Source organism: Geotrypetes seraphini, chromosome 10, assembly GCF_902459505.1.
Source record: "Geotrypetes seraphini chromosome 10, aGeoSer1.1, whole genome shotgun sequence".
In the NCBI taxonomy this organism is placed as follows: Eukaryota; Metazoa; Chordata; class Amphibia; order Gymnophiona; family Dermophiidae; genus Geotrypetes; species Geotrypetes seraphini.
The window spans coordinates 57,488,228-57,515,998 of NC_047093.1; the positions used below are offsets into that span (position 1 = coordinate 57,488,228).

A 27,771-nucleotide genomic window follows, 5' to 3' on the forward strand; every position below is an offset into this window, starting at 1 on the left:
TTATAAAAAATAAAACTGTGGAACACGTAGACAAACATGATTTAATGGGACAGAGTCAGCATGGGTTCAGCCAAGGGAGGTCTTGCCTCACCAATTTGCTTGACTTCTTTGAAGGTGTGAATTAAACATGATATTGGAAGTCTCACTGTCATTGTCATATGACGTAGTGTTGTTTGGCACATTATTAATGCCCAAGAGTCCAATCAATGCAAATAAGAACAGATTACTTTTTATCATGACAGGAGTTGCTATGCAGCTAATTACGAAAAACTGGAAAAAATGGGATAGAATAAGTTATAATTTTTGGTGAGAAACCTTATGCCAATTTTACGTTTGAACATATGAATTCGTTACAATTGGAACACTATAATAAATTCAAAGAGATTTGGGATCCATTAACAAAATTTTGTACGAATTGATTATTAAGATTACCCTTTGATTTTTGTATGAATGGTATGCACATCCAGGAAGGGAGGGGGGGGATTTATGTACTTATTTTATTGTAAGGAGTGCTTTTTATTGTACCAATTGTTTGTAAATCTGTTGCACTTTGGGCCTGTTTTACAAAGCCGCGCTAGTGGCTGCTGCACGGTAACGGCCCCGAAGCCCATAGAGATTTAAAGGCTTCGGGGCTGTTGCCGCACGGTTTTGTAAAACAGGCCCTTTGTATTGGCTTTTAAAACGAATAAAGAATTGGAAAAACAAAAAAACAAACCAGCAACTGATGATGACACTGCTACTACAGTAAGATTGTAGAAAACCCACAGCACTAATATGGGAAGCACAAGCACTGAAATACTCGGATAGTGCTTGGTGGTTGTTGTTTTTTCTTAGGGCTACATTTCATTACATGTTCTGTTTGTTTTCATTTTATTGGTAGTTTATTCTGTTTTATTTTAAATTAAATTAAGCACTAATGACACGAAAATAAACCCTACCAAAACAATATATCAGGTCCAGGACCCTTATTTCCCTGTTGAAACCTCCCAGTGTTGGCATATTTAAAAATAAATTTGAAGCCCTCGTGGACCACCCCTGCCTCGCTAAGAAATCACATGCACATGCACATGCACTGCATAGTGAATAAGGCTGTCCAGGAAACTAGACTAGTCTGTAGCTAATAACACCCGTTAGATAATCATAAATCTAGAATCATAAATCTAGAATAGTGTAACTACAGCAAATGTTGAAGAGATGCAGAGAATGGGCTAGGTATCCCGAGGTCTCTTTCAGTCCTATGTTTTCACAGTTCTATTGGGGGCAACCATACACACGAAGCTTCCAGCAGAGTACAGATTACTAGTTAGAAATGCCTTTTATTTTTTATTGATAAATTTACATTTTTTGAGGTTTCTTCTTATCAAATTAGCACAAAGTGAGCTTCCATTAGTGTGCTTGTAATTAACAGTTTTCTGGTAACAGCAATGGGTTCTTTGCATTGTAGGTAAGGGATTTATAAAGCGTTTGGGCTTCTCTCTTCAGCACATCATTGTCCATTGTGCTGGATCATCTTACCAGCTTTTATTGGTGCCACTGGGCTGTGAATTCTGAACTGGAATGTGAGTTTCCTCTTTTCAAAGGGCATTTCACTGATGCACCATACCCATGAGCAAAAACGTTCCTCGGCAGTATCTCACTGACCTAAGGAAATTGGTTTTATGCCATATTGGTTTTTTTCAGGAGGATCACAAAAGACCATTTTCTGGATACCTAGAACAGGAAAGTTCTTGTCGACTTTGGCATTTTGAGTTTTTGCTTGGGAGGTAGCAAGCAGCCCCATTCAGTCAGTCCTTATGAGTGACGCGTCGCCCAGAATCTCTCTCATCCAGAATTCCTTGTGTCCCCTTTGGCACAGGGAAACATTTTGACGGCTACATCTCCCACAGAGGCTAGCAAGGTTGCCAATGGCCCAGTTGGAGGATGCCCTAGTTTATAAAAGACCTCCTTCCAGTTCTGAAGTAAGCCTCTATTTGTTCCAGTGATCTTCCTTTGGTCTCTGGAACGCAGAAACCAGTGAAGATGAGATTCACCACGCATATAAAAGCAAAGAACAGAAGAGGGGTTTCAAGTCCTAAAGTATTCTGTGAAATTAAATTTTAAAAAAATGGTCAGATCAAACTTTTTGCCAGTAATATCTATACTGCAGTAATATTTATACATTTTTAAAATTTGGAATCCACTTAGGAACACAGAGGAAATTATGACTTAAGTAAGTTTGGTCACAAAATAGCACTTTGTAGAAGTGGAATGTTCTTCAAACCCTCAAGTCCATTTCCTCAGTTGTTCTAAGTCTTGTAACTGGGTCTAGGACAATTTAGCGCAGCTAATTCAGTTCAGCCAGTTCATCTTGAACAGTTCAGTACAGCCGGTTTAGCCTACCTAGTTCACCATGGCCATTTAATTGCGGTCATTTCAGTGTGGTGGCTGTACTATGTTGCAATAGTTTCTCCAGGCCTGTACTTCTCTCTCCCTGCCGCAAGTGTAGAAAAGCCTCAAATGCTAGCAAGGGGGGATGCCCCCGCCCTCCTTGCATGAAAAAGCTGAGAGATGTTTTCTCATACAAGAAACAAGCAGCTTTCCTGGGCAAAGCAGGGAAAAGTCACACTTGGAAAGCTGAGGTAATAGTAAACAGGGAGTAGACAGACTAATGAGTCAAAATGGGTTATATTATACGTGATTTTAAAGGCAATGGTCTTCCTTGCCGCAATGAAATGTCCCACAATGAAACGGTGGTGGTGAAAGTTCTGAGATGAAATGTCTCCATACTACACTGTCCGAGATGAACTGGTGGTGATGAAATGACCGTACTGAATTGTCTCATTCCATTTGTAACCTACTTTGGAGGCTATGAAGGAGTGTTTGGGAAAAAGGGGAAAGATAACCTAAAACAAAAAAATTCTATTAAAACTACCTGGCTAAGGTGCAAGTGGTGCAGGAGGGCAGAAGCAGCTACATAGTGACAATGATTACTAGTGCTGCCCGATTCAGGAAAAAAAAATTTTGATTTGATTCGATTCAGCCTATTGAATCGATTTTTCGATTCGATTCGATTTTCCTACCCAATTGGGTATTTTTTTTCAAACATCCTGGTGGGTTTATTTTATAGCCTCTTCACCCCCTTTGCCCTCTCCTACCCACACTGGCGCTGTGGTGTAAACAAAATAAACAAAAAAAACTTTTCCTCTCTCTGTTAAATCCTAGCTTACGTTCTTTCTCCGTACTAACCATCCATCTTCCATCTCTGTCCTCCCCTTCCCTCCCCCGAAGGTCTGGCATCTTTCCTTTTTTCATCTCCGTTCCTGCAGCTACAGCGATGGACCCCACCATCCCCATATCAACCATCTCTCCTTTTCTCAACTACTCTTTCATCCAGCATCTCTCCCTCCTTCCCCACTACCCCAGGGTCTACCAGCTCTCCCTTTCTCTTCCCAACTACCCTCCTATTCAGTATCTCTATCCCCCACCCCCTCCCCACACCATCCCTCATGTCCAACTTCTCTCCCTTTCTGTTCCTTCCCTCCCTAAATCCCATTGTCCATCATCTCTCTCCCAGTCAGATCCTTCATCATTTTCAAGGAAGCACACGATCCAGATTTTTACTCAGTATGCTGCTCTTTGTTCCCATCCTGTTCTCACTAGTTTCTCTTGCTGTCTCTTTTTAACATTTCCTCTTCCTCCATCCAAACTCCAGCAGTTTCTCTGACTAGCTCCACACAGGTCAATCTCTCTCCATCCAGCCTGTCCCACTCATCTGGGCCCAGGAGTTCCTCTGAATAGCTCCAGTCCCCACAGGCCAATCTCTCTCCCTCCAGACTGTCCCACTCATCTGGGCCCAGCAGTTTCTCTGATTAGATCCAGTCCCCACAGGCCCATCTCTCTCCCTCTAGCCTGTCCCACTCATCTGGGCCCGCTCACATGTCCAGAACTCTATTCTCCCATCCCCGTGGGATCCTCTACTTGCTCGCTGCACTTTCACTCTTGGGGTTGTGCGGGCAGCACAAGTGAAGCAAACACGATGCCTTCAGCGGCCCCGGAAGCCTATCACTCAGCTATAGATTCCTGTCCCTGCATAGGAGAGAATTCTCCCAAAGATGCACAACATGGAAAGTCTTTCATCCATTCCGACCCTTTGATAGTTGTCGGTGGAACACTGATCTCTCCATTAGCTGCTGTTCCGCTGCTCCTCGCTCTGCACAGCACACAAATTCCGACTTCCACAGCACGTAAACCGTGCCAGGAAACCAAACCCCGCCTTAACACTCAAAAGGCAGCCTTCTCCATGGTCAGAAGCTGTAGCAGAGGAAAAGCTTCTGGGGCTCGTGAAAGCAGCATGTTTGTAACGCTGCCCGCGGACCCAACGGTGAACACATGCAGTGCTGTTGGGGAGCTAGCAGGGTAAGTAAGTACCGGATCCTGCAGGAGGGTGGAATAGGGCTCCGGACAGGTGCGTGGGTCTTGCATTGAAGACGACTGGCATAGCCTCATGCACTTCCCGACTGACCCCACCGAATTGGCGAGGCTAATTTATTTTTTTTAAAACAAATCGATTTGAATCGATTCACCCAAAGTGAATCTGTGAATTGATTTGAATCATAAATCGGGCAACAGTAATGATTACATGCTTCCCACCACTGACCAATTTCTAGTTGCTGCCCAGATGGGAAATAATCTTTTCAGGATTCAGAGAAGCTGTTTAATAGAACCAAGCAGAGAGAGTAACCCCAGTCCTACTGGAGGAACCAGAAGAATGTTGTTTCAATTACCACTGTTCAGTATTTCTCGGTACAAGGTGGCTGTTTGTTTTATAAGCTCTCCAGAAGATAGAGTACATCAGGGAGAAAAATTAGATGTGTAGATAGCTTTTTCAAATTTTTGCTTGTTATTCTCCACGGGGCGGCGGATACAATGAATTTACACCAGTCTTCAAAGTGATAATTACATACAGAATTTGAAAACTGCCCCTTTATTGTCAGCAGTTAGCCACTTGCTCCCTTGTGTTCCTTTGTGGTCCATACATACAGTCACAGACAAAGCCACCAGTGAATTCAGCCAGAACAGAATTATTGCTATACAGCAAATTTGCTAACAATTCAGAGCTGGAGGTGTCAGACATATCTAGCACCGTGGACTGGTTTCTTGGATGGTGTTTTTCAAATGAAACTGCAGCTACATGTCCACATGCTGGGATGAATTGCAGGGCTGGCTCTAGGTTTTCTGTTTAGGGTTGCCAGATTTTAAAGTCGTAAAATCCAGACCCCTAGAACCGCCCCCAGGTCCATCCATCCCCACCACATTACGTCCCAATCCTGCCCTTAAAGCATGGATGCCCTCTTGCCCGACGCAATTTTGGAGGAAGCTTTTCAAAAGTGCCGGGTTTTGAAAAGCTGTCCGGACCCCTGGACATGTCCTCAAAAGAAAGACATGTTTAGGGAAATCTGGACGTCTGGTAACCCTATTTCTGTTGCTCCAGTCTTATCTATCCCCTCTATTAATATTTTCTTGGTTTGTACCGTGCCTCTGCTGTGTGATTATTTTTTAACACACATTTGGCCTTTTTAATAAGTGCAAATAGATTTATATGTATTAATTTTAAGGCACGTTAATGAACCAAATGCATACTAATGGTTCATAGACAACGGCGCGAAAGACAAAGGCGCGCCCGGACAATTGAGCGCAGCGCGGAGGCGCGCGCCGCTCTAAATTACTGTTTTTAGGGCTCCGACGGAGGGGCGTGGGGGGGAACCCCCCCACTTTACTTAATAGACATCGCGCTGGCGTTATGGGTGGTTTGGGGGGTTGTAACCCTCCACATTTTATTGTAAACTTAACTTTTTCCCTAAAAACAGGGAAAAAGTGAAGTTTTCAGTAAAATGTGGGGGGTTACAACCCCCCAACAACGCCCCTACAACACGGCGCGATGTCTATTAAGTAAAGTGGGGGGGTTTCTCCCCACGCCCCCCCGTCGGAGCCCTAAAAACAGTAATGTAGAGCGGTGCGCGCCTCCGCGCTGCGCTCAATTGTCTGGGCGTGCCTTTGTCCCGGCGCGCTTTTGACCTGACACCCATACTAATGAATGTACAGCCCTAGTCTTTACTTGTCAAAATGATGGCTGAAATGCTGCCCCAAGCTTGTACTTGCTAGAGCCAACCCTGGGGTTATTTATAGCAATGTAATCCCACCTGGAAACAGGAGAGAGGACTGAGTAAAAACCAGAACTGAGAAGCAAAGAAGAAACAACTCCGTGCTACTCACCACAGCGGGCAAGAAGGACTCGGTCAGAGCAAAGGCTGTTAGCCAGCTCACTACCACACATAGACCTGAGGCCACTCCTCGGGCTCTCAGGGGCAGGATCTCAGACATCAACAGCCAGGTGATGGGCCCCCACCCCATAGCATATCCTGCAGAAAGAATATACTATAGATGAGGCCAACTTCTGCATCAGGACAATGGAGCAGTGACAAAGGATATTTCTGGCACAGCAAAGAACACATGCACTAAATCAGTGGTTCTCAACCCTGTCCTGGAGGACCACCAGCCAGTCAGGTTTTCAGGACAGCCCTAATGAATATGCTTGAAGCAGATTTGCATGCCTGTCTCCTCCATTATATGCAAATCTCTCTCATGCATAGGCCTATCCTAAAAACCCGACTGACTAGTGGTCCTCCAGGACAGGGTTGGGAAGCACTGCACTAAATAAACATTCAAAGCCTGGAACTAACTTGCCTTTCGGAAGGAAACAGTGAGTGACACATGAATCAGAAAACAGTCCGGGAGGAAGTTATCGATGTGGGCTACTGTTAAGACATCTAATTTTACCACTAACTGGTACTATTTTAGCACAACTCCCATTTTTTTGTAATGCAACCTAGTTACTTATAACTTGGGTTAACAGTAAAGGAACATATTGTATCTTACTGGCAGCCCATGTTCATAACTTCCCCCCCCCCTTAATTAAAGAAAAAGAAATGTCTCTAGAAATAGAAATCAGTGCTATATGCAGTAAAAGTGAGCCTAGCACCGGGGAATCAAGCCACTGTGACATCATCACCAATGAAGTAGACTTTTAGGCATTGGTGGAATCAGGCATTATGACATCACAATATCAGCTCTGGTAATAGAGAATGAAACTCTTCACACTAAGAGGGGGAATTATCAATGTGAGTTACTGTTAAGGACATGTTATTTTTCCACTGTCCCATTTTATACAATGGGCCCAATATTCAACCAGATATAACAGGGGATTCAATCAGATAAATCAAAATGTATACAAGGACGTATTGAAATCAGATTTTAGTAGCTGGACATCATTCACACCACATTAACAAAAACTTTGTGACCACACACCATCAATGAGACAACATATGAAAAAATATATATATATAGGACAACGGAGAAAAATGAACCTCAATTGTGAGGGGCCAGGACTACACAAGTACCTGAGCCCACTCACATCATCAAGGGTTCATAAAAAAACTCCGTGTACATTTAAATAAATAATTTTCATTCATACGTTTTTTCAAAAATTATTTTTCTTTTTCAAGCTTTTTATGTGTGAGCAAAGTCAACAGTATTCACAATCTATTTTTCAGTGTGAATCGAAACCAAACTGACCAAAAAATTAACGAGGGCAACAGCTCAACTTCACAGGTGTAAACAGTTGTAGAGGCATGAAAATTATAACAGCAACAAGAGAAAAAAACGTTCACTCATCTGAAAAAACAAGATGGTTCTAAAGATTCCTCAGTTCGTGTCCCAACAGAAAAGTCTTTCTGTTTCTCCTAAAAGGCTACTTCAGGGGAGTATTGCATTGTCCCAAGAATTTCCCGCTTCTTCCAACAAAATCACTATAAAGCTGGCTCCTCTCCAGAACCATTTGATTCTTTATGGATAACTTGTGCCTTAAGTGTCCAGCGGTCGCGTTCTGGAACGTTGCCCGCCTCACTGCTGTAACCTCACGCAAGCGCTTTCCTGCGTCTGTGCGCGATTATCCACTCCACCTCACAATCACGTACAGACGCAGGAAAGCGCTTGTGTGAGGTTACAGCAGTGAGGCGGGCAACGTTCCAGAACGTAAGGTAACCATTGAAGGTAGTGCAGTTTGTGCGTGTGTCTGGTGCTGGAGGAGGTGAGAGCTGACGGTGGACGTGACCGCTGGACACTTAAGGCAAAAGTTTTCCATAAAAAATCACTCTTCAAAACGCAAAATGCAAATTTGACCATGTCTCCCCTCTCCTTACCAACCTCCATTGGCTCCTAGTGCTTTCCAGAATTCATTTCAAATGCTCCTGTCTGGCTTTCAAGATCATTCACGGCATCCTCCCTCCCCTAATCCCACTATCCTTTAACGCCTCGAGGCCTGCTACCACCAGATCTGCCCACAGACATAAACTATCCTTCCCCTCTCTAAGCGGTATTCTCTACGCAGGCAAACTGGGAAATTCCCTCCTCTCCAAAATCATGGGCCTTTGGAACGATCTCACAATCCCGCTGCGGAATCTGGGTTCCCTCCAATTATTCCGTAAACAACTGAAAACCTGGCTTTTTTCTAACATATAACATTTCTTCTCCTGTTTATTTTCCCTCTGTTCATATGCTTTTGTAAATCTTTCTCCTCTCTCTTCTTATATTTTTAAGCTTTGTAAACCGTGCCGAGCTCCACTTCCGTGGAGATGATGCGGTATATAAACTTAAGGCTTAGTTTAGTTTACTTTCATAATACCGAGGGCCTCAAAATAGTTGGTCCAAAATCTTGTCTCTTGCAGTTGATACTTAAATAGTTTTTCAGTTTCTGCATGTTGCACTGCCTTAACCGATATATTTCAGATAATCCACATTTTGGATTTGTAGGTACTTACCTTATGCAAAGTTGTCATTTCTTTAATAAGACATTAACTATTTTTTTTCTGCGGCCCTCCAAGTATTTACAAATCCAAAATGTGGCCCTGCAAAGGATTTGAGTTTGAGACCACTGGTATAGAAGGAAATGCATGACTTTTTGCCTTCAAAACAAATCTTTCCTCTGCCACAAAGGTGGGGAAATTTTCTATGTGGTGTGGCAGTTCACAGTTGTACTTGGGAATGACTTTAAAATACAAATCTATTACACTAAAGAATTTCTGAGAAAGTACTGGTCCACGGGATGCTCCTTGACGCTGAACCCCTATGGAGAAAACCTTGGGCCACTTTTACTAAATGGCAGTAACCACTAATGTGTGATTACTGCTGGCTAAAAAGCATTACTGAGGAGTGCACTCAGGCATCCCATGCTAATAGTGGCCTCAGCACACGTGAAACCCATACACTAATAATAGAACAGGCCACTTTTTAGCGTAGCTTAGCAAAAAGGCCTCCTTATATCTGCTAGTTCAGTACAAGTATTAAGCACATTGCTTTGTTTTTGATATATTTGGCTAAGTTCTCATTTCTAGGGTCCATCAGATTTCAAGAAACTGCACATTAAAAATAAGAAACAAGAGTGAGGAAACCATTACATATGGTAGTTACGTACCCATGATGTACAGCATGGTGCTAATAAGGGGAATCAGGGTGATGTAGTTGATAGGCTCGCTAGGATTGCTAGAGAGGCTCAGCAAAGTTCCATTAGTATTATTTGTGGCTGAGGTATTCTGAGGGATGACAACTGTGAAATGGACATACAGCCCCGTGGTAAGAGTGGAAACCAGCATGACAGAGCCTGTGCAAACAGAAAAGAGAAAAATGAGTTGAAGACTGCATGGTGGAGTTTCTAATTTTGGGTAGGGTTTTGATGTGCAAGTTATCCCCTGGATTCTATATATGTAGGATTACCAGATGTCTGGGAAAAACTGGACATATCCTCTTTTTTAGAGGACTGTCTGGGTGTTTGGATGGACTTTCCAAAACCCTGTAATTTGTCTGGGTTTTGGAAAGCCCCAACCTCCCGGCCGTGTCTGGAGGGTCTCTGAGCATGCATGGATGATGCCACACACATCCGCAGATACTCAAGAGGCCCTCCAGACATGGCCTGAAGGTCGGGAAAGAAAGACAAGGCATTGTGGGGGTGGGGATGCCCCAATAATCTGGGTCCCATGAGCCAACTTTAACTTCAAACTGTTATTTAGTTCCTTGCTCATCCCCCATGAGCCAAAACCAAAGTAGCTTGGTGTCTGCGAGCTGTGACAACACAACTATCCTCTGAACATAATTATGTAAATTCTATGAAACTACATTGTAAACATAACTTTCAAGGGAGGGTGGGTGGGTAAACTGCCTACAAAGGGCAGGAAAGCTCTGTGCCTCTGGAAGGGTCGGCTTAAATATCTCCTGCTCAAGTCTATCCCTTCCTCTTTTACCCTCCAATCAATTTTCAATTATTTTGGCACTCTTTACTTTCAAATTGGTTCCCCAACCCTGCTTTGCCCCTCTCCTCTCTTCCCCCTCCCATTGAGGATATACCCTTCTGGAATATTCTCTGGGCCGGACCTTTGGGAGCTCAAAAGAGTAAGTCAGCCCAGCCTCTGGTTAAACTTGTCTTGAGACAAGCTCTCTGACTTCTCAATTACTGGTGTTAATTGACATCAATTTGGATTTGTGTGTGCATTTTGCTAAGCGCTATTTCAGTTGCATGCGCAAATTTTGTAGCATGCAACTGCAAAGGGGTGTCGCCATGGGAGTGGCATGGCGGGTCAGGGACTTTCAGTAAAAATGCATGCAGTAATACAGAATTTGGGAAATTCGTGCCTTAGGCGTGGGGTTTTACATCAGGTTTCAGCTGGTATAGATCTTTGCACCCAAAGTTGGCTGCGCACCCTGGTGCTATGTGCTGTCCTATAAGAGACACTCTGAGATCCTGCTCAGCTTGGAGTGCTGTTTACAGGACAGCGCTCAGTGCGCATTTTTCTGGCTTCCAAATTTAAGCTTCATTTACTGAATTTAACCCCCCCCCATCTTTTACGAAGCCACATTAGACTTTTTTTTATCACTGGCTGCGATGGCAGTAGCTTCAATGCTCATAGAATTCCTATGAGCATCGGCGCTAAAACTGCATTGGCCAGCAATAAAAAAGCCTAAAGTGGCTTCGTAAAAGGAGCCCTTAGTCCTTTATCCGTTTTCTGATTTTTTTTTATTTTTTTTTAATTATCCCTTGATCATAATTAATGGTGCACATTTTACACCTAAATAATATCTCCAGATTTTCTTAGTCATACTTCAACCATAAACATCTAATCCTGAAGCTCAAAGACTCCCAGCTTCTCTGGTCATAGCTTTGGACATAAACATCTAACATTTCGTCCAGTTACACCTTCACCATAATCATGTAATTCGCTTCTTAAGACTTCCTGCTTCTGTCTCATTCAGCCATACCTTTGCCTACCTACATCTACCCAGGAGCTAAGGGTCACACATTCATTCATGAACATTTAATACAGAGCTCAAAGACTCTCTGTCCATAAACATATGGATTGCTATATTAGAAAGGATGTCCAATTCAGAACATCACAAATGGATATGTATGTATATGGATACAGTCTGTTCTAACATAAGATATTTGTCCATGTGCTGGAAATGTCCAGTGTGATCATCCATTATACAAACTGAAATGTCCAAATTATGAACAGTGGAAAACAGACGGATGGATCCTAAAGGCACTGACTAATATACCAAACGGAATCTCAATAAAACTCATATGCCACCATGAATATTACTTGAATTACTACCACATCCTCCAACAACAACAATACCTGCAAAGAAAAAACTATTTCAGCTCTGTTATGCCTATCTATACAGTAAATGCTGCAATTCAAACCACCCTATGTCCACCAAGTCAGTATTTTTAAGCCTGTATGTTACATCTATACTGTAAATGCTGTGTCCTATGTCCATCAAGTGTGTACGTTATGCCAATACTGTAAATGCCGTAATCTAAACCCCCCCCTATGTCCGCCAATTCTGTATTCTCATGAAAGTTTATTCTGCTTACAATGTGAATGTACTCTTGTAACTTGTTCTGGGCTCCTTTGGGAGGACAGGCTAAATAAATGATTAAATAAATAAATGCAGATATCCATCTTATAAAAATGATCATGCAGACACTCATGCAAATCAGAGGGGTAGCCTATTGGTTAGAGCAGTGAACTGAAAATTAAGGGACCCTGGTTCAGATTTCACTTCAGCTGTTTATGATTTTTAAAAAATTGTGAGTATTCAAGGAACAGAAAACTACCTACTGTACCTGAAAGTACAGCAGGAGTGTTGCTACCATTGAACAAGCCCAGCAAATTGTCCAGGGCCACCCACAGGTAGGGGACGCTTGAAGGTTCAACTTCCCTCCCCCTCTTCACCTCCTAGTTCAGCCTTGCACCAGCTCCCCAGCATCACTCCAGCTCCTGCCCACTGGTCCTCCACATATGGCAGAAAGAACACTGAAACCTGCCTCTCTGGTTGGCAGGACCTTTCCTCTGCCACATCCCACCCACAGGAAGTTGTATCATAGAGGCAAGACAAACACAAAAAAGGCCCTGCCAATCAGAAAAGCAGGTTTCAGTGCTCTCTGGTGGGATGGGGAGAGCTGGAGAAATGCCAGACCCACAGGCCACAGGGAAGAGGGGAGGGGAGAAACACAGGAATGGAGATATGCTAGTCCCAGTCACAAGGTGGAGATGGGGGATGTAGAGACGCTGAACTAGCTGGCAAGGGTGGCAGTGGCAGAGAGGAAGAGATGCTGGACTTGGAAGGAAGTAGAGGGAAAAGAGAGGAAACCTGGAGCAAAGTAGAGGGAGAAGAGAGGAGAAATATGATAAACTGGAGGGAGAGGGAGACACAGAGAGAGAGAGATACCTGGAGCAAAATGGATGGGGAAGAGGATTGGGGAGATCATGGTACAATGGGAGAGGGGGACAGTTGCTGGATCAACAAGGGAGGGAGAGAGATGCCAGACTACAGAGGGTGGTTGGGTTCTGATCCTTTGCTCTGTCTTTTAATATACTCATAACTCCAGGTGAGACCTTTAAATTCTGATGCTATACACACCTGACACAAAGAGGAGACACTTCCTGCCTGCTTTGTCCATGGAAACAGCGGCGATGCTGACAGAGACCAGTCGCACTGCTCCAACAAGAGCAGCATCATATTTCCCCTTCTGCAGCAGGGAGATAAAAAGATAAAGGAAAAAAGCTTTAATAACTTCATACAGCACACTTCCACACAGTAGAATATGAGGATTTAAACATATTCCCCTGGATTCTATATAGGTCACCCAAGGTTGGGCTCTTAAGGCAAATTCACATGCAAATTAATTAGTTAATGAGGCATCAACAATCACAAATTGATGTTAATTGGCACCAATTTGGAGTTACCTACATATCTGCCCTAGGTGCTACTCTGTAACATCAAAACCTAAATTTTATAGCATACAGCTCCAAAAGGGCAGGGCTATGGGAGGAGTTTAGGCAGATCAGGGTGTGTTCTCTAAAGCTAGACGTGATATTATAGAATATATAAAATGTGCACCTGACTGCTATAAATTATGAACCAGAATTTACACCATTTTTTGGCAAGTGTGTATTCTGGAGCCCATGGTTAGGTGCAAAATCTATGCTAAGCTAGTAATCTATAAAGGGTGGTCTATGCTGAGCACTCTTTATAGAATATCAACTTATTTATATTTATTGACTGCCTTTTCATGAAGAAATTCACTCAAAGCAGTTTACAATACATTGAATAGTAATCAGGTACTCGAGTATTTTCCTTATCTGTCCTGGCAGGCTCACAATTTAACTCTGGTACCTGGGGCCATGGAGGGTTAAGTGACTTTGCCTAGAGTCAGAGGGAACAGGCTGGGATTGAACTCACAACCTCAGGGTGCTGAGACAGCACCTTTAACCACTAGGCCACTTCCCTCCTGGCTTTTACCGTATTTTTCACTCCATTAGACGCACTGGACCATAAGACGCACCCACCTGTACAGGAGGAAAAACTAAGAATAAAAAAATTTGGTTCAGAATTTTACATGTAGGTGCGTCTGGTGGTCTGGTGTGGGAAGCCTGTAGCCTGAAACAACCTGCAGTCCAAAGCCCAAAGCCATCCACAGTCCCCCCCCCCCAGCACCCCCGTACCTTTTTAAAGTGGTCTCCTGTTGGATGGCTGCCTCTTTGCAGAGCGAAGCACCATGCTCACCTCCTCTGCATCTTTCTCTTCCTCCTCTCTGGGCTGGTTCTCTGCTTCCTGCTCACCTTTCATGCCCAGATCACGCTGCCCCAGGGGTCATGTCAGACAAGCCTTGAACTTGGCAGGGTATTGTATCCGGTCCTTTGGTTTCCTCTCTCCCATCTCTCCATTTGGCTCACACTCCCCTGCGGCCCGCTCTGATTTCCTGTCTTCTGTGTCCTTTTCTGAATTCAGAGCTACAGCAATCTGCTCCAGCTCTTAGCCTTCTCCCTCTAGATGAAATGCCGGCTCTCCGTCATTCTCATCCCCCGCCGTGCTGTGATTCTTGTCGCCCAGCTTGTCATCCATCGGCTCTCAACCTAGTCCTGTCGTATCCTCCTCACCAGAAGCTCCCGCTAACAATTTAGCATCCAATGCTTCCTGCAGCCGCTGTGTCAACTTGGCCTTCAGCCCGCGGCAGTCTAGGCTCTGACGCTGGAGCTCGGTCCGCAGGTCGGCTACCTTTAGCTTCCGGATGTCCATCGCACTCATAGCCACTGCCGGTTTCCCCTTAATGCATACGGGCACACTCACGTGCAAAAATTATAAATGCTGGAGGGGTGGGGGTGGGGAAGGTACGTGTGCGCTGCTGCCGTTAAACCACCTAATCACAGACAATCACATCCAATCGCAGTCAATTGCGGTGCGGGACCAGGCGTTGTGCATCACTCTGCAAAGAGGCAGCTGTCCAGCAGGAGACCGCACTAGACCACCACCACTTTAAAAAGGGGGGAGCACGCGGTGTATTCAGTCCATAAGACACCCCCCCTTTTCCACCCCCTTTTTGGGGGTGGAAAAAGTGCGTCTTATGGTCTGAAAAATACGGTAATTTTGGTAGTCATTTATTGAATCCATCCCATTGCCTCCAATGTGTACTTCCTATTCTTCGCTGGAGAATGAGATTAAGAATTTCTTTCAATTCGGAATCACAGTCAAGAGAAAACACAATTTACTTTCTCTAAGGATGAGCATGATGCTGTCACACAGTGTGGTGACATGAAAAGAGGGAAAAGTTCAATAATGAAGACACAATAAGTTAAAATCCTGGAAAGTAATGAGTGAAGAGCACAATTTGACAACCTCTAATGGCTATAAGAACAAGGATTGTTCTACTACTACTACTACTATTAATTATTTCTATAGCACTACCAGACGCACGCAGCGCTGTACAGAGTCACAAAGAGTACGGAAACAATCCCTGCTTGAAAGAGCTTACAATCTAAACAGGCAAGACAGACAAACAAGATGTCATGGATACAGTTAAGGGGAACGGTTAATCTAGTATTCTTATTCACTTTGCTGTGCTACCTCGCTAGGAAATGCAAAGCATTCACTTACTAAGATGACGGCTGTTTTATTAAAAATGGTTTCCAGATAGACCAGAATGGGAGTGACTCCGGAAAGCTGCTGGAGGAATCTCATCCCTACGGCGATCAAGATGGGTTTGTAATAGTATGGGTCTGCAATCTCTGCCCAGGAAATCCTTGAATTCTAGATGCACAGAGAAGAGAAATATTAGCAGAACAATGTAAGTCAATCTTGCAGGCCCCCATGCATCTTTTTTGCTCCCAGTTGCATTTAGAATGTGTTCAAGATTCAACATGGTAACACAATGCACTTCATAAGATACAACAGGCATATTACTACTACTACTACTTATCATTTCTATAGATGCATGCAGCGCTGTACATTAAAACATTCAAGAGACGGTCCCTGCTCAGTAGAGCTTACAATCTAATCAAACAGACAAACAGAACAAGTAGGGGGGTCAGGGAGTTTCTCAAGCATAGGTGCTTTACAAGCAAGTGGAGGTTATGGGTCATGTTGTTAATACGGGTTTTGCAGCCTAAGCTGCCCTCGTGGTGCCAGAGGTCCTCCAGCCAGCTAAAAGTTATTTCTTGGCACTTATCCCTGCACTTTTTCTGACGCCAATAAAGAGAGTTGGTTCAGACATCCACACATTGACAAGACATCTCCCCTTTATTAGCACTTTCTAATAGTACAAGCAGTGGCACAGCTTAGGGGCGTGAGGGATGTGTGCTCCACCCTTGGCACGGTCTTCCTTGAGGCAATGGCACCCCTCCTGCTCTCAGCCCCCCCTGCCACGCACTCGCAACACTTCCCTTCTATACCTTTTTATCTTTGGCATGAGCAGCCACAAAGTAGCTGCTCACGAATGCTTCGGCGCTCTCTGACATCACTTCCGGGACCTGCATTTAGGAAATAATGTCAGAGAGAGCGCCAAAGTTGACGCAACTTCATGGCTGCTGACACCGAAGATTAAAAGGGACAGGGAAGGGGGGCGCGGGGAAGAGGGTGGGAGAGGGGTGCCACTCACCCCCATTATGCCACTGGGTACAAGTGTGTCTATATGGCTGCTGTTACAGGAACAAGTTATACAGCCGGATTTGCTGCTGAAGCCTTACCATCCTGTAAATATTTTTATGGAATTTTGTCTTTCCATCTGGTTGGGTGAATTTGAAAAAAGGTTTTAATAATGATACTGTTAGTTAATGTTTTATTGTGTTTGTTCTGTCGAAACATGTTTTCGTATTTTTAATATGCATGCATGTCATTTTGTAAACTGCATAGTTTTTATGCGGTATATAAATTTTTAAATAAATAAATCTTTGTAAGCCACATTTCCTGTGCAGCCCTTGCCTGCCTTTCCCCTCCTAACTTTCCTTCACTGGCTTCTTGTTAAATTGTGTGCAGTTTTCCAACTTCTAGTACTTCTTTATCTTCATGTTTACTTTATTAGTGTGTTGCTAGAGTAATCCAAATAGAGTAAGTCTGGTCAGTGGCATAGTAAGTGGGGGCAGGTGGGGCTGTCTTGGTGGGGGTGCCAGCACCACTTCACCCCCCCATGCCATGCTCGCGCCCTCCCTTCCCCACCCCCCACGTACCTCTTTAAAAGCTTCCCCAGTGTGAGCAACTATTCTAGCCTGCTGCTAATGCTGGCCTGGCTCCCTCTGAAATCACTTTCGGTTCGTGGAACCAGGAAGTGACATCAGAGGGAAATCTAACGCTAGCGTAAGTGCATGCTGGCAAAGATTTAAAGAGGTACGGAGGGTGTCAGTGGTCCCTGATTTTCAATGTAAGTACACTCAATGGACCTGATATTCAAAGCGATTTAACTAGCAGGAGAGGCTCCTGCTCTGTTAAATTGCTTCTGACCGCCTGGTGGTGATGATCAGCAACACTTAACTGGACAATGCCTGTGAATTTCACCACAGATCACCTCTGCACTGTCTGGCTAGTGCCAAGCAGTCTGTAGACAGAGTTTGCGTGGAGCATGGGAGAAGCTGGGATCTAACAGATTAGTGGTCATATTCAGAACTAGTTGCAAAGCTCACTGGGCACCCATCTGAATACTGGTCAGTGCCTGGATAGATTCTGAATTGCAGCATTAGTTGTCCTGCTGCTCCCTCCTTCCCCAGTGACTCCCAATTCCTCCTCCCTCCCACTCCACATGTATTTAAAAGCTGACTGAGGCCCCTGCCCATCATCCCTTGTAGGTCTCTGGATATCCGAACTTACCCCGGTGGGGTCATGTGGGCAGGAGCGATGCCCATTTGCTCCTGCCCATTGGGGCAGTCAGTGTAAAATGGCTGCAGCGACCTCTAGTGGAAGTCTTGCAGTGCCACTTTAGTTAGTTGTATCCAGATAGCCCTGAATTGGAGCTAATCCTGATCCAGGACAACTGGATAGGGAAACTAAGGTAAAACTCGAACTGGGTTGTTGATAAGGGGAACTAGTAACTTCCTGTACACGCTAAGCGTGTGCTAAAACCACTAGTGCACCTTTGTAAAAGGAGCCCTTAGACACCGGGCATATTTCAGATAATTCCCTTTTGTTTTTCCCATTCCCCCCTCTTTTTATTTTTATGAAATGTATCCTATTCATTTCCCTTTTGTAGCATGTATTACCTGTTATTTGATGTAGTTTATGTTGTCTTTTCCCTATATTTAAAACATTTTCTTTTATTATTATAAATTTTGTACAATGTACACCTCTTTGGTGATTAAAGCAGTATATCAAGCTTAAATAAACTTGAAACTATACCTTAACTCTGCTCTTGGTTCCTTTCCCAATTTCACCTGTATTCCTCTACATCATTACACAGACAATATGAAATGCCTTGGTCAGGGTACTATATAAAACCACACATAGGCTGGCATCCTTTGCACCACTGTTCCTGTGCCTTTATTGCATTGAGTGTTTTTTTTTTGATGATGAATGAGAAATGTATTGCAGATGAAGGGAACAGGCCCCCAGTTCCCATACCTGTTTCCTCAGGCTATCTTTGATCCTCTCATACTCCTCATGGTATGCTGTGTCATTCCCTCGCAGCCAGGCCAGTGCCCGCAGAGCTTTCTCATCCTTTCCCTTGGAAATTAGGAAGCGAGGGGAGTCGGGCATGAAACACAGCAGGATAAGCATGATGGTGACTGGCACCTCCCCAGCCACTGCCAGCCAACGCCAAGGCAGAAGAAGGGCTGCAGCACAGAGACGAGAGAAGGGGACATGCTTCAGTGCAGTGTCACTCTGAATGTACGTGACAGTGGCTGCAGTATGGTGGATCTAATTCAAGTTAGGGTGATGTAGTCTTGGGCAACTGGTGTGTGCGTGTACGCTTACCAAGTGCATACAGAGAGAGGGATCCAAAGACTGCCATGATCTGGGGGCAAGCTCCCAGAGCTCCCCTGACTCCAGAGTGGGAGATCTCCGACACGTACACCTGCAAGCAGAAAAGAACAACTGTAATCAGAGTGGGGAGGACACTGTCTCCTTATTGCTGCCAAGTTCTGCAAAATACTTTCAGAAATTTACCAGCAAACCTGACATGGGCTACACAACAGAGAGAGATTTTAACACAGTGTCCCATGAAATGGAATAAGAGCTATGATTTTATGAATGATAAGGGACTGGAAGAAGGCAGTAAGTTGAATTAATGGTGCATTTTAGACCTATAATAAGTGATGGTGCTTAGGGATTGGGAGGAGGTAGTGAATTGGAATTAATGGTACATCTTTGAACTTTAGCAAGTTCACTAGTGATGGTGCAGAGGGATTGGGAGGAAGCAATGACTTAATTAATGGTACTGTACATCTCAGAATTTTAGCAAGGTCACTACTGATGGTTAGGGTTACCAGACGTCTGGATTTCCCCGGACGTGATCTCCTTTATGAGGACATGTCTGGGGGTCTGGATGGCTTTTCAAAACCCGTCACTTTGCATGCGACATCATCGTGCAACACCGGTGCAATGGCAGATACCTGAGACCAGATTGAGGGGGCAGGGCTGAGGGAGTGGGGAACAGGGCATGACTCAGGCAGAATGGGGTGGGCCTGGGGGCCATGGGTTCGGATTTCCATTCACAAAAATCTGGTAGCCCTACTGATGGTGCAGAGGGATCAGAAGGAGGCAATAAGCTAGAATTAATGGTACATCTTAGAATTGTAATAAGGTGCCTAGTGATGGTGCACAGTGGTCTGTCCTAATACTTATAGCTCTGATATGGTGTTGCTAAGAACACAGGACTGAATCTCTCGGAGTATGAGATCCATGGGTGACTCTGTTGTTTTTTAACAAATTGCTTCCAGGGTATGAGACCTGCATGTGGCCAATGAATGTTCTCACCGGGATGGATGCCGCTGTCATTCCTCCAGCAATACCAGTTAGGATGCGTCCCAGAAGAAGCATCCACACTGCCTGGGCACTGGCCATCAGGGCAAATCCCACCGAAGAAGGAACTGCTGAGCACATGATGTTGAGTTTACGCCCCACACGGTCATTCAGAAACATGGTGGCGAGGCCTCCAGCAGCAGCACCAAGAGTGAAAACGGACTGGAATGGAACAGCACATACAGGAAGAGTATTTATACCAGGAGGAGTACTTTTGAAACATTACACAAAACCTAGGAGATACAGTTCCTTTTAGAGAAGCTTATCTCATAGCAAAGAGAGGGACACTTTTCCAGTATTTATCCTTCTGTTAGCAAAGGGGCCGCTGTTGATGCTCTGGGACTCATAAGAACATAAGCACTGCCATACTAGGATAGACCCATTGAGCCCAATATCCTGTTTCCAACAGTGGCTTGATCACAACTATCTGGCAAGATCTCAAAACAGTAAAACAAAATTTAAGCTGCTTATCCTAGAAATAAGCAAAGGATTTTCCCAAGTCCATCTTAATAATAGCTTATAGGAACGTGTCTAAAACCCTTTTTTTTTAAAAAAAAATCCTGCTAAGCTGCTTTTACCACACTTTGGCAATGAATTCCAGAGTTTAATTACATGTTGAGTGAAGAAAAATTTACTACTTAGTAGCTTCATTTTGTGCCCTCAAATTCTTGTATTTTGGAGCTTCTACTTTTCCACTAAACTTCTTGCATGACTATTTCTCTCCATTTTAATCCTAGCTTCTAACATTCACAAAGGATTTTTGTAATCTGAAATTAGCACAATGCCTGACCCTCTCCCTTATGATCACTGCTCTCCATTCGGTCTCTGTCTAACCCCTGAGGGCACCAGCCAGAGCAACATTTTTAGGGTGTCTATGCGGAATGCAATAAAAACAAGGACCACAAACAGAGCCTGAGGTTCAGTGAACAGAAAATGATCCTGAGACATGGAGCCAGAGCCAGAAAGTGCATTCAGCCATCTCTCCACCTATATCCTTTCCATCCCTTACTAAAAGGAGACTCAAGTGGGGATGAATGGAAGAGATGTCTTTCTGTACAGTAAACCTGGATAGCAGTGGTGCCATGAGTATTTCTTACCCCGAACCATGAAACCTCCTCTGTGGACACTTGTAGGTTGGGCTCCTCCTGGCGCAGCAAGGTGGGGATGACAGGCGAGGTAAACACCAAGGCAAAGCCGAAGTTAAAGTTTCCCAGCACGGCAGCAAAAGATGCCAGGAACAGCTTCTTATTGTGAAGAGTTCTGAAAAAATGCAGACAGTCAGTTAAAAGAACAAAAGAAGGAACCGTTGAACCATGTTTACATGCATGACTAACAGAGTGTTGATCACAGAGTTGAGGCCTATCACGTTTCTGCCTCTATTTTAAGCCCATATTGACTTATGCAAATGAGGCCCTGTAATATTCTGTAAGTATTTGTACATGACCTCACATCCCTTTGCATCTTCTGTGGGCTGTCCCTGGAGAAGACATAAATTAGTACTTAGTTTTGGAACGATGGAGACCATTAAGCTTCATGAGCTCATACAATACTGCTGTCAGAGGTCCTTGTGCCCTGCAATACAAGCATCTGACTGGCTGAAATCTTTGGTCCTAGGAGTACATTCTGTAAATGGCGCCCAAACTTGGGAACCAAACAAATGTGTATTGAGTGATATTCTATAAATGTTACTCTGAGTTGGGTGCTCTTTATAGAACAGCGTGCAGCACTGGGATCCGTGCCCAACTCTGGGTGCGTGGTTTTACACCATCTGAAACCTGGTGTATAAATCTTTGCATGCAATGTTCCATCTAAGCCATGTGGCTGTGCACCTTTTAGCAAGAAGCCATTCAGCCGTTTAGCCCCAATGCACAGCTGGAGGAGTTGGAACCAGCACCCTTCCGGTACCATTCTTCTAATCTTATGCCAGGGTAAGATGGAAAGCTGCTAGTAGACCACAAAAAAAGAGAGAACTTGAAGACTAGATAGTAAGAATAAGTTAAATCTGGACAGAGGTAGAAATCTAAATTGAAGAAAGCCAAAAGGAAAAGGAGGAGAGAAAAATCCTGGAAAGAGACATTAAGATGGAGGAAAGCAGAAACCATAGAAACATGATGGCAGATAAAGGCCAAATGGCCCATCTAGTCTGCCCATCCGCAGTAACAATTAGCATCAGTTATGAGGTGTCACTTGCCAATTATCAGCACTGATTAGGCCAATCAATTAAGCTGTGTGTGCATATCAGTTGTGCACACTGATATATACATCCACAACCTAAAGCACTGTATACAGAATTGGGGGATAGCCCATAATGGTATGGTCTATGCATAAAATTATATACATAACTGGGGCAAATATATTTTTTAAAAGACAGGTATTTGGCAGTGGTGCTAACCACAACTATACAAAGTAGGGTAAATATAGTCAATTACTGATATTCAATTCATTAAAATGCTATACCAAGAATACCATAACATGAAATTAATTAAATATTTAATTTATTGATTTCTTTAATTCAATTCATATCCTAAAAACTAACAAAGTTTATTTCATCTACATTTAACCATACAAATCTTTTTAAAAGATTCTATCCTGCTATCTCTGAACGATTGGTCCAAGTCTAATCTCGTTTAATGCCCTCTCTGTATTGTCCAGAATGTTATAATGTCTCACGAGAAATAGAAAGCAGAAGATAAGACAGTAGTGGAAGGACTCCACAGATTTGACCATAATCTTCCCCTTTCTCTACTCTGCTCTGTCTTAGCACACTGGTGCAACCAAACAAAAGTTCTGACCAAGCAGAAGGACATCTCGGAACCACACCCCTGTAACACTAAACAGCATGGCGACCTGTGACCCTCAGGGTATGTGGAATCAGCAGCACTCAGTCCATGCCAGTGCCTGATATCAGCTATTAACTGTATTCATGGATTAAGAAATGAACGAATAAATAAAACATTGTTATGAGGAAGAAGTCTCTCACCTCCCACTAAAATGTGCTGGAATACCAGGAAACAGGAAAAAGGGTTCTTTTGTGTCAAATGAAGGGGCAACTTCTTCCTCAGGAGGATGACAGAGGCAGCTTTTCCGATCAAGGTAAAATTAGTAGGGAAAGAAAACACACGAACTGCCATAGTGGGTCAGAGCAAAAGTCCATCACGCCCAGGTCACAAGTACCTTGCAGGAACCCCAAAAGTAGCATAATTCCATAACCTATTCTGATCTCCTTTACCTTCCTTTTGTTATTTATCTTTTATGTCCTCTTTTCTTTTACACTGTAATTCTCCCAACTTCCCTTTTGAACATAAGAACAGAAGAATTGCCGCTGCTGGGTCAGACCAGTGGTCCATCGTGCACAGCAGTCCGCTCACGTGGCAGCCTTCTGGTCAAAGACCAGCGCCCCGAGACTAGCTCTACCTGCATATTGTCTTGAATCTCTGGAGGGTATTTTCCTCTATGACAGCCTCTGGAAGAGCGTTCCAGTTTTCTACCACTCTCTGGGTGAAGAAGAACTTCCTTACGTTTGTTCGGAATCTATCCCCTTTCAATTTTAGAGAGTGCCCTCTCGTTCTCCTTACCTTGGAGAGAGTGAACAACCTGTCCTTATCCACTAAGTCTATTCCCTTCCGTACCTTGAATGTTTCAATCATGTCCCCTCTCAATCTCCTCTGTTCGAGGGAGAATAGAACGAGTTTCTCTAATCTTTCGCTGTACGGTAACTCCTCCAGCCCCTTAACCATCTTAGTTGCTCTTCTCTGGACCCTTTTGAGCAGTACCGTGTCCTTCTTCATGTACAGCAGCCAGTGCTGGATACAGTACTACAGGTGAAGGCGCACCATGGCCTGGTACAGCGGTATGATAACCTTCTCCGATCTGTGGCTGATCATCTGGCATCATCTGGCAGTGGTTTAATATTAAGAGAGGTGTAGAGAGAGCGCTTTCAAAAGTAAAGGTTTTAGACTTACAAAAAAAAACAAAACAACAAAACTAACTTGGTTCAGATAGGGGATTATGTCAAGGAATTGTTGTCGGGATGGGAACATCTGGAAGAAGTAGGAAAGCAGTAGGCAAAACTGAAAGGAAGCTATTGTAAGGGAAACAAACCATTTTGTAAGGAAAGTAAGTAAAAGTAAGGAAAAGAAGGCTCATTCTGGTTCTCAAAAGTACCCTATTTCCCCGAAAATAAGACCTATCCTGAAAATAAGCCCTAGCATGATTTTCCGGGTAGGTCCTAATATAAGCCCTACCCCAAAAATAAGCCCTAGTTAAGATCCCTCCATCCCTTTGTGCACCAGAACACCACCGACGGCCTTATATACATAAGAACATAAGAATTACCGCTGCTGAGTCAGACCAGTGTTCTATCGTGCCCAGCAGTCCGCTCACGCGGCAGGTCTAGCCTTACCTGCGTACGTTCTGGTTCAGCAGGAACTTATCTAACCTTGGAGGGTGCTTTCCCCTATAACAGACTCTGGAAGAGCGTTCCAGATTTCTACCACTCTCTAGGTGAAGAATTTCTTCAGAAGCCTCAAAACTAATGGCAGCACTCTGAATGGGCTGCTACGTGGCCTTCCCCACCAGGGCCTTTCCTCTGCCATGTCACTGATGGTGTCATCAGTGATGGTGGTGGTGTTCTGGTGCATCCAGGGATGGGAAGGAGGGATAGGTATAATACAGTGGGAGGGTCAGTGGTGTTCAGATGCACAAAGGGAAGGGAGCTATAGGAATAACATGGCAAGTGTCAAGGGTAGATACCGTGTTTCCCCACAATAAGACATTCTCTGAAAATAAACCCTAGTGAGTTTTTTTGGAGCACAAATTAATATAAGATCCTGTTTTATTTTCAGGGCAACACAAGTAGTAGCTGAAAAGGTAAGGGAAAAGAGGTTAACTTTTATAGGCCCTCCTTTACAAAACTGCGCTAGCGTTTTTAGCACCAGCCATAGTGGTAAGAACTCATAGGAATTCTATGAGCATCAGAGTTCTTACCTCCACAGCCGGCGCTAAAAATGCTAGCGTAGCTTTGTAAAGGACGGGATAAACTACAAAAGATTGCAGAAAGAAGAAGACAGGCTAAAATATCTTGAAAAGTTCAAAGAGGCTGGTCGAGTAGTCAGGAAAGCAAGGAAGCAAATGGAAAAAAAAATAGTCAACATGGTAAAATGGGGGGGGGAGGGTCAAAACATTTTTTTAGGTATATTAGTGATAGGAAGACGTGCAAAAGTGGCATTGTGAGACTCAAAGGTGAAGGGGAGGAATATGTAGAAGATGATAAAGATAAGGCTGAATTACATTACATTAGTGATTTTTATTCCGCCATTACTTAACAAATATTTCTGTTCTGTGTTCACAGCTGAAGCACTGGGAGCGGGACTACAGAAGACAAACACAAATAGGGATGTAAGTGTGGTAGACCCGGATCGATTTCCAGAGGACTGTGTTTGTGAGGAGTTAGCTAAACTAAAGGTAGATAAAGCGATGGAGCTGGATGGTGTACATCCAAGGGTACTGAACGAACCAGGGAAATTGTTTTTTTAATCTTTATTCCTTTCCTAATAATTCCTAACATTCTGTTTGTATTTTTGGCCACTGCCACACACTGAGAAGAAGGTTTATATGTATTCTCCACAACGATGCCTAGATCTTTCTCCTTGGTGGTAACTCCTAATGTGGAACCTAGCATCATGTGGCTAGGAGTGTGTGGCGCAGTGGTTGGATCTACAGCCTCAGCACCCTGGGGTTGTGGGTTCAAACTCCGCGCTGCTCCTTGTGACCCTGGGCAAGTCACTTAATCCTCCATAGCCCCAGGTACGTTAGATAGATTGTGAGCCCACCAGGACAGAGAGGGAAAATGCTTGAGTACCTGATTGTAAAAAACCGCTTAGATAACCTTGATATGCGGTATATAAAATCCTAATAAACTTGAAACATAAAACTATAATTTAAGTTATTCTTCCCTATGTGCTTCACTTTGCACTTGTCCCTTTTAAATTTCATATGCCATTTGGATGTCCAGTCTCCTGTCTTGCAAGGTCATCCAGCAATTGAAGAGATGAGTTACAAAACCTAAGTACATTTTTTCTCCAAAAAGAGTTCATATTGGAAGCAAACTTTATAGATCACCATAAGATGTGTGAAATGTGCAATAAAAGGCATTTATTCACATGGTTTATGATACTCAGTGAAAAATTTCTTGTTGGCTAGAATTCTTGAAAAGAAAAAAGAAAAAAAAAAAAAAGACCTTGCATTTTTATTCAGAGAACAGCTTTCTGTACTTAACAGATTTTGAAACTCACCTCTTCAATTTTTCACAATCCACATGTGATTTAAACATTCAGGGAAGGTCTGCAGATGCAATATCTCCTGACTGCAGGCTATTAAAATCCATCTTTCTCGTCTTATTCTTAGTATATTTTCATGAAGACATCTCTTCTCAGGTCTTGGCTCCTTGCCCCTTCTCCAACATTTCCCCACTGAGCTAACTGTGCACTTTGGGCTGAACTCTGCAAGCGGTGCCTACATAGGCGGCTTCCTAATAAACGCTGCCAATCGCGTATCTATCATGCCACAGCCCATTTGCAGAATCACAGCTACCGTTAAACCTAGGCACCAGTAATGTAGGCCAGGGTTTTGAAGGCCTACATTCCTGGCACCTATGGTTATTTCCAGTCTACTTTGATCTTAGGTGCTGTTAGATGCCTCTGTAGATGTGATTAGGGTGTCCTTTTTTGTAGGTGCCTACATTTTTTTTAAATGACATTTTAATTGGTTTTTAAATAATATGGTCAATTACCGCGCCGATTAAAATAATAAAGTTAGGGCGCCTAACTTACAGTGCCATTTAGAGAACATGGGCTTTTCTGTGTATATCACTATTAAATAGCTGTAGTATCACGTCTCCCTTGTAAGTCTCACACTCCATCACTATTAATTCACCGTATTAGCTCCACATTAACATATCATCACATCTCTGACTATAGGGTGTCCAGGTGGCATTCTATTACAGAGCTGGGTCTGCAGGGGCTCCCAAAGAAGGCTGAGACTTGTTTCCAAGTTTATTTAGTTGGTATTTATATACCGCCTATCAATGGAGGTTGTCTAAATGGTTTTTACATTCAGGTATTCATGCAGAAAACACTGACAGTTCATTCCCCATCCTCCTCCTATGAAAAGGACTTGCACAATGGAAACCTTTCTGGTCTGTTCACTGAAAGCCAGAGGAAATGTAGTTTCAGTTTGAGGGAAGATGTTGCACAAAGCAGCCGCCACCTTATGAGCTTCAGCAAGTCCATCTATCTGCGCTCAAATTTTTTGCTTGTAAGCTCACGGAGGAAGGGACACTTTTGCTCTTTCGATTTATCTAGTGCAACACTATGTACATTAGAATTGCAAAATTAATCATGGGACAGCAGAATAGGATAAATATATAACTTCTTCTAAGAAACTTGCTTGTCCTAGGAGAAAGACAGGCTTTCACTTACAAAAACAGTGACTGAACTGATGACCTAGAAACAGAGCCCACAAACTCCCAGGTTCACCTGGATGACAGAACGCCTTAGAAGATACAGTTCCCCAACCCCAGACTAAATAACAACAAACCGATTCGAGCCCCTCTCTCTGTTCCTCTTACTTGATGTAAGCCGCTTCCTGTTCCTTCAGGTTTTGACCTGGGAAGGTGCGATAGAGGGGCCTGGCCGGGGAATCCTCTCCGAGCAGCGGCTCCTGCATCCTGAGCGCTGCAGTACCGGCCGGCGACTGGGCTCTCAGCTTCGGGTAGCCACGCCCACAATCTCTGCAGCTTCCTAAAAGCCGCCTAGAGGCGACTTCCCGGCATCGTGACTGATGAGAAGCGACGGAGTCACAGGAGACTGAACAAAGCAACGCTGCATCAAAGGGGAACTA

General features: G+C 43.8%; 1 protein-coding gene across 1 annotated transcript; it reads right to left on the minus strand.

The window, feature by feature from the left end:
* On the minus strand, nucleotides 1-27,771 carry SLC2A6 (solute carrier family 2 member 6). The gene is made up of 10 exons (XM_033962467.1): nucleotides 27,500-27,771; nucleotides 20,970-21,132; nucleotides 19,828-20,034; nucleotides 18,826-18,925; nucleotides 18,472-18,683; nucleotides 15,523-15,675; nucleotides 13,009-13,117; nucleotides 9,509-9,694; nucleotides 6,253-6,398; nucleotides 1-2,081 (listed from the first exon to the last, which is right to left on the minus strand). Exons 1-10 carry the CDS (start codon nucleotides 27,595-27,597, stop codon nucleotides 1,926-1,928), a joined length of 1,530 nt encoding a protein of 509 aa, XP_033818358.1. The 5' UTR covers nucleotides 27,598-27,771; the 3' UTR covers nucleotides 1-1,925.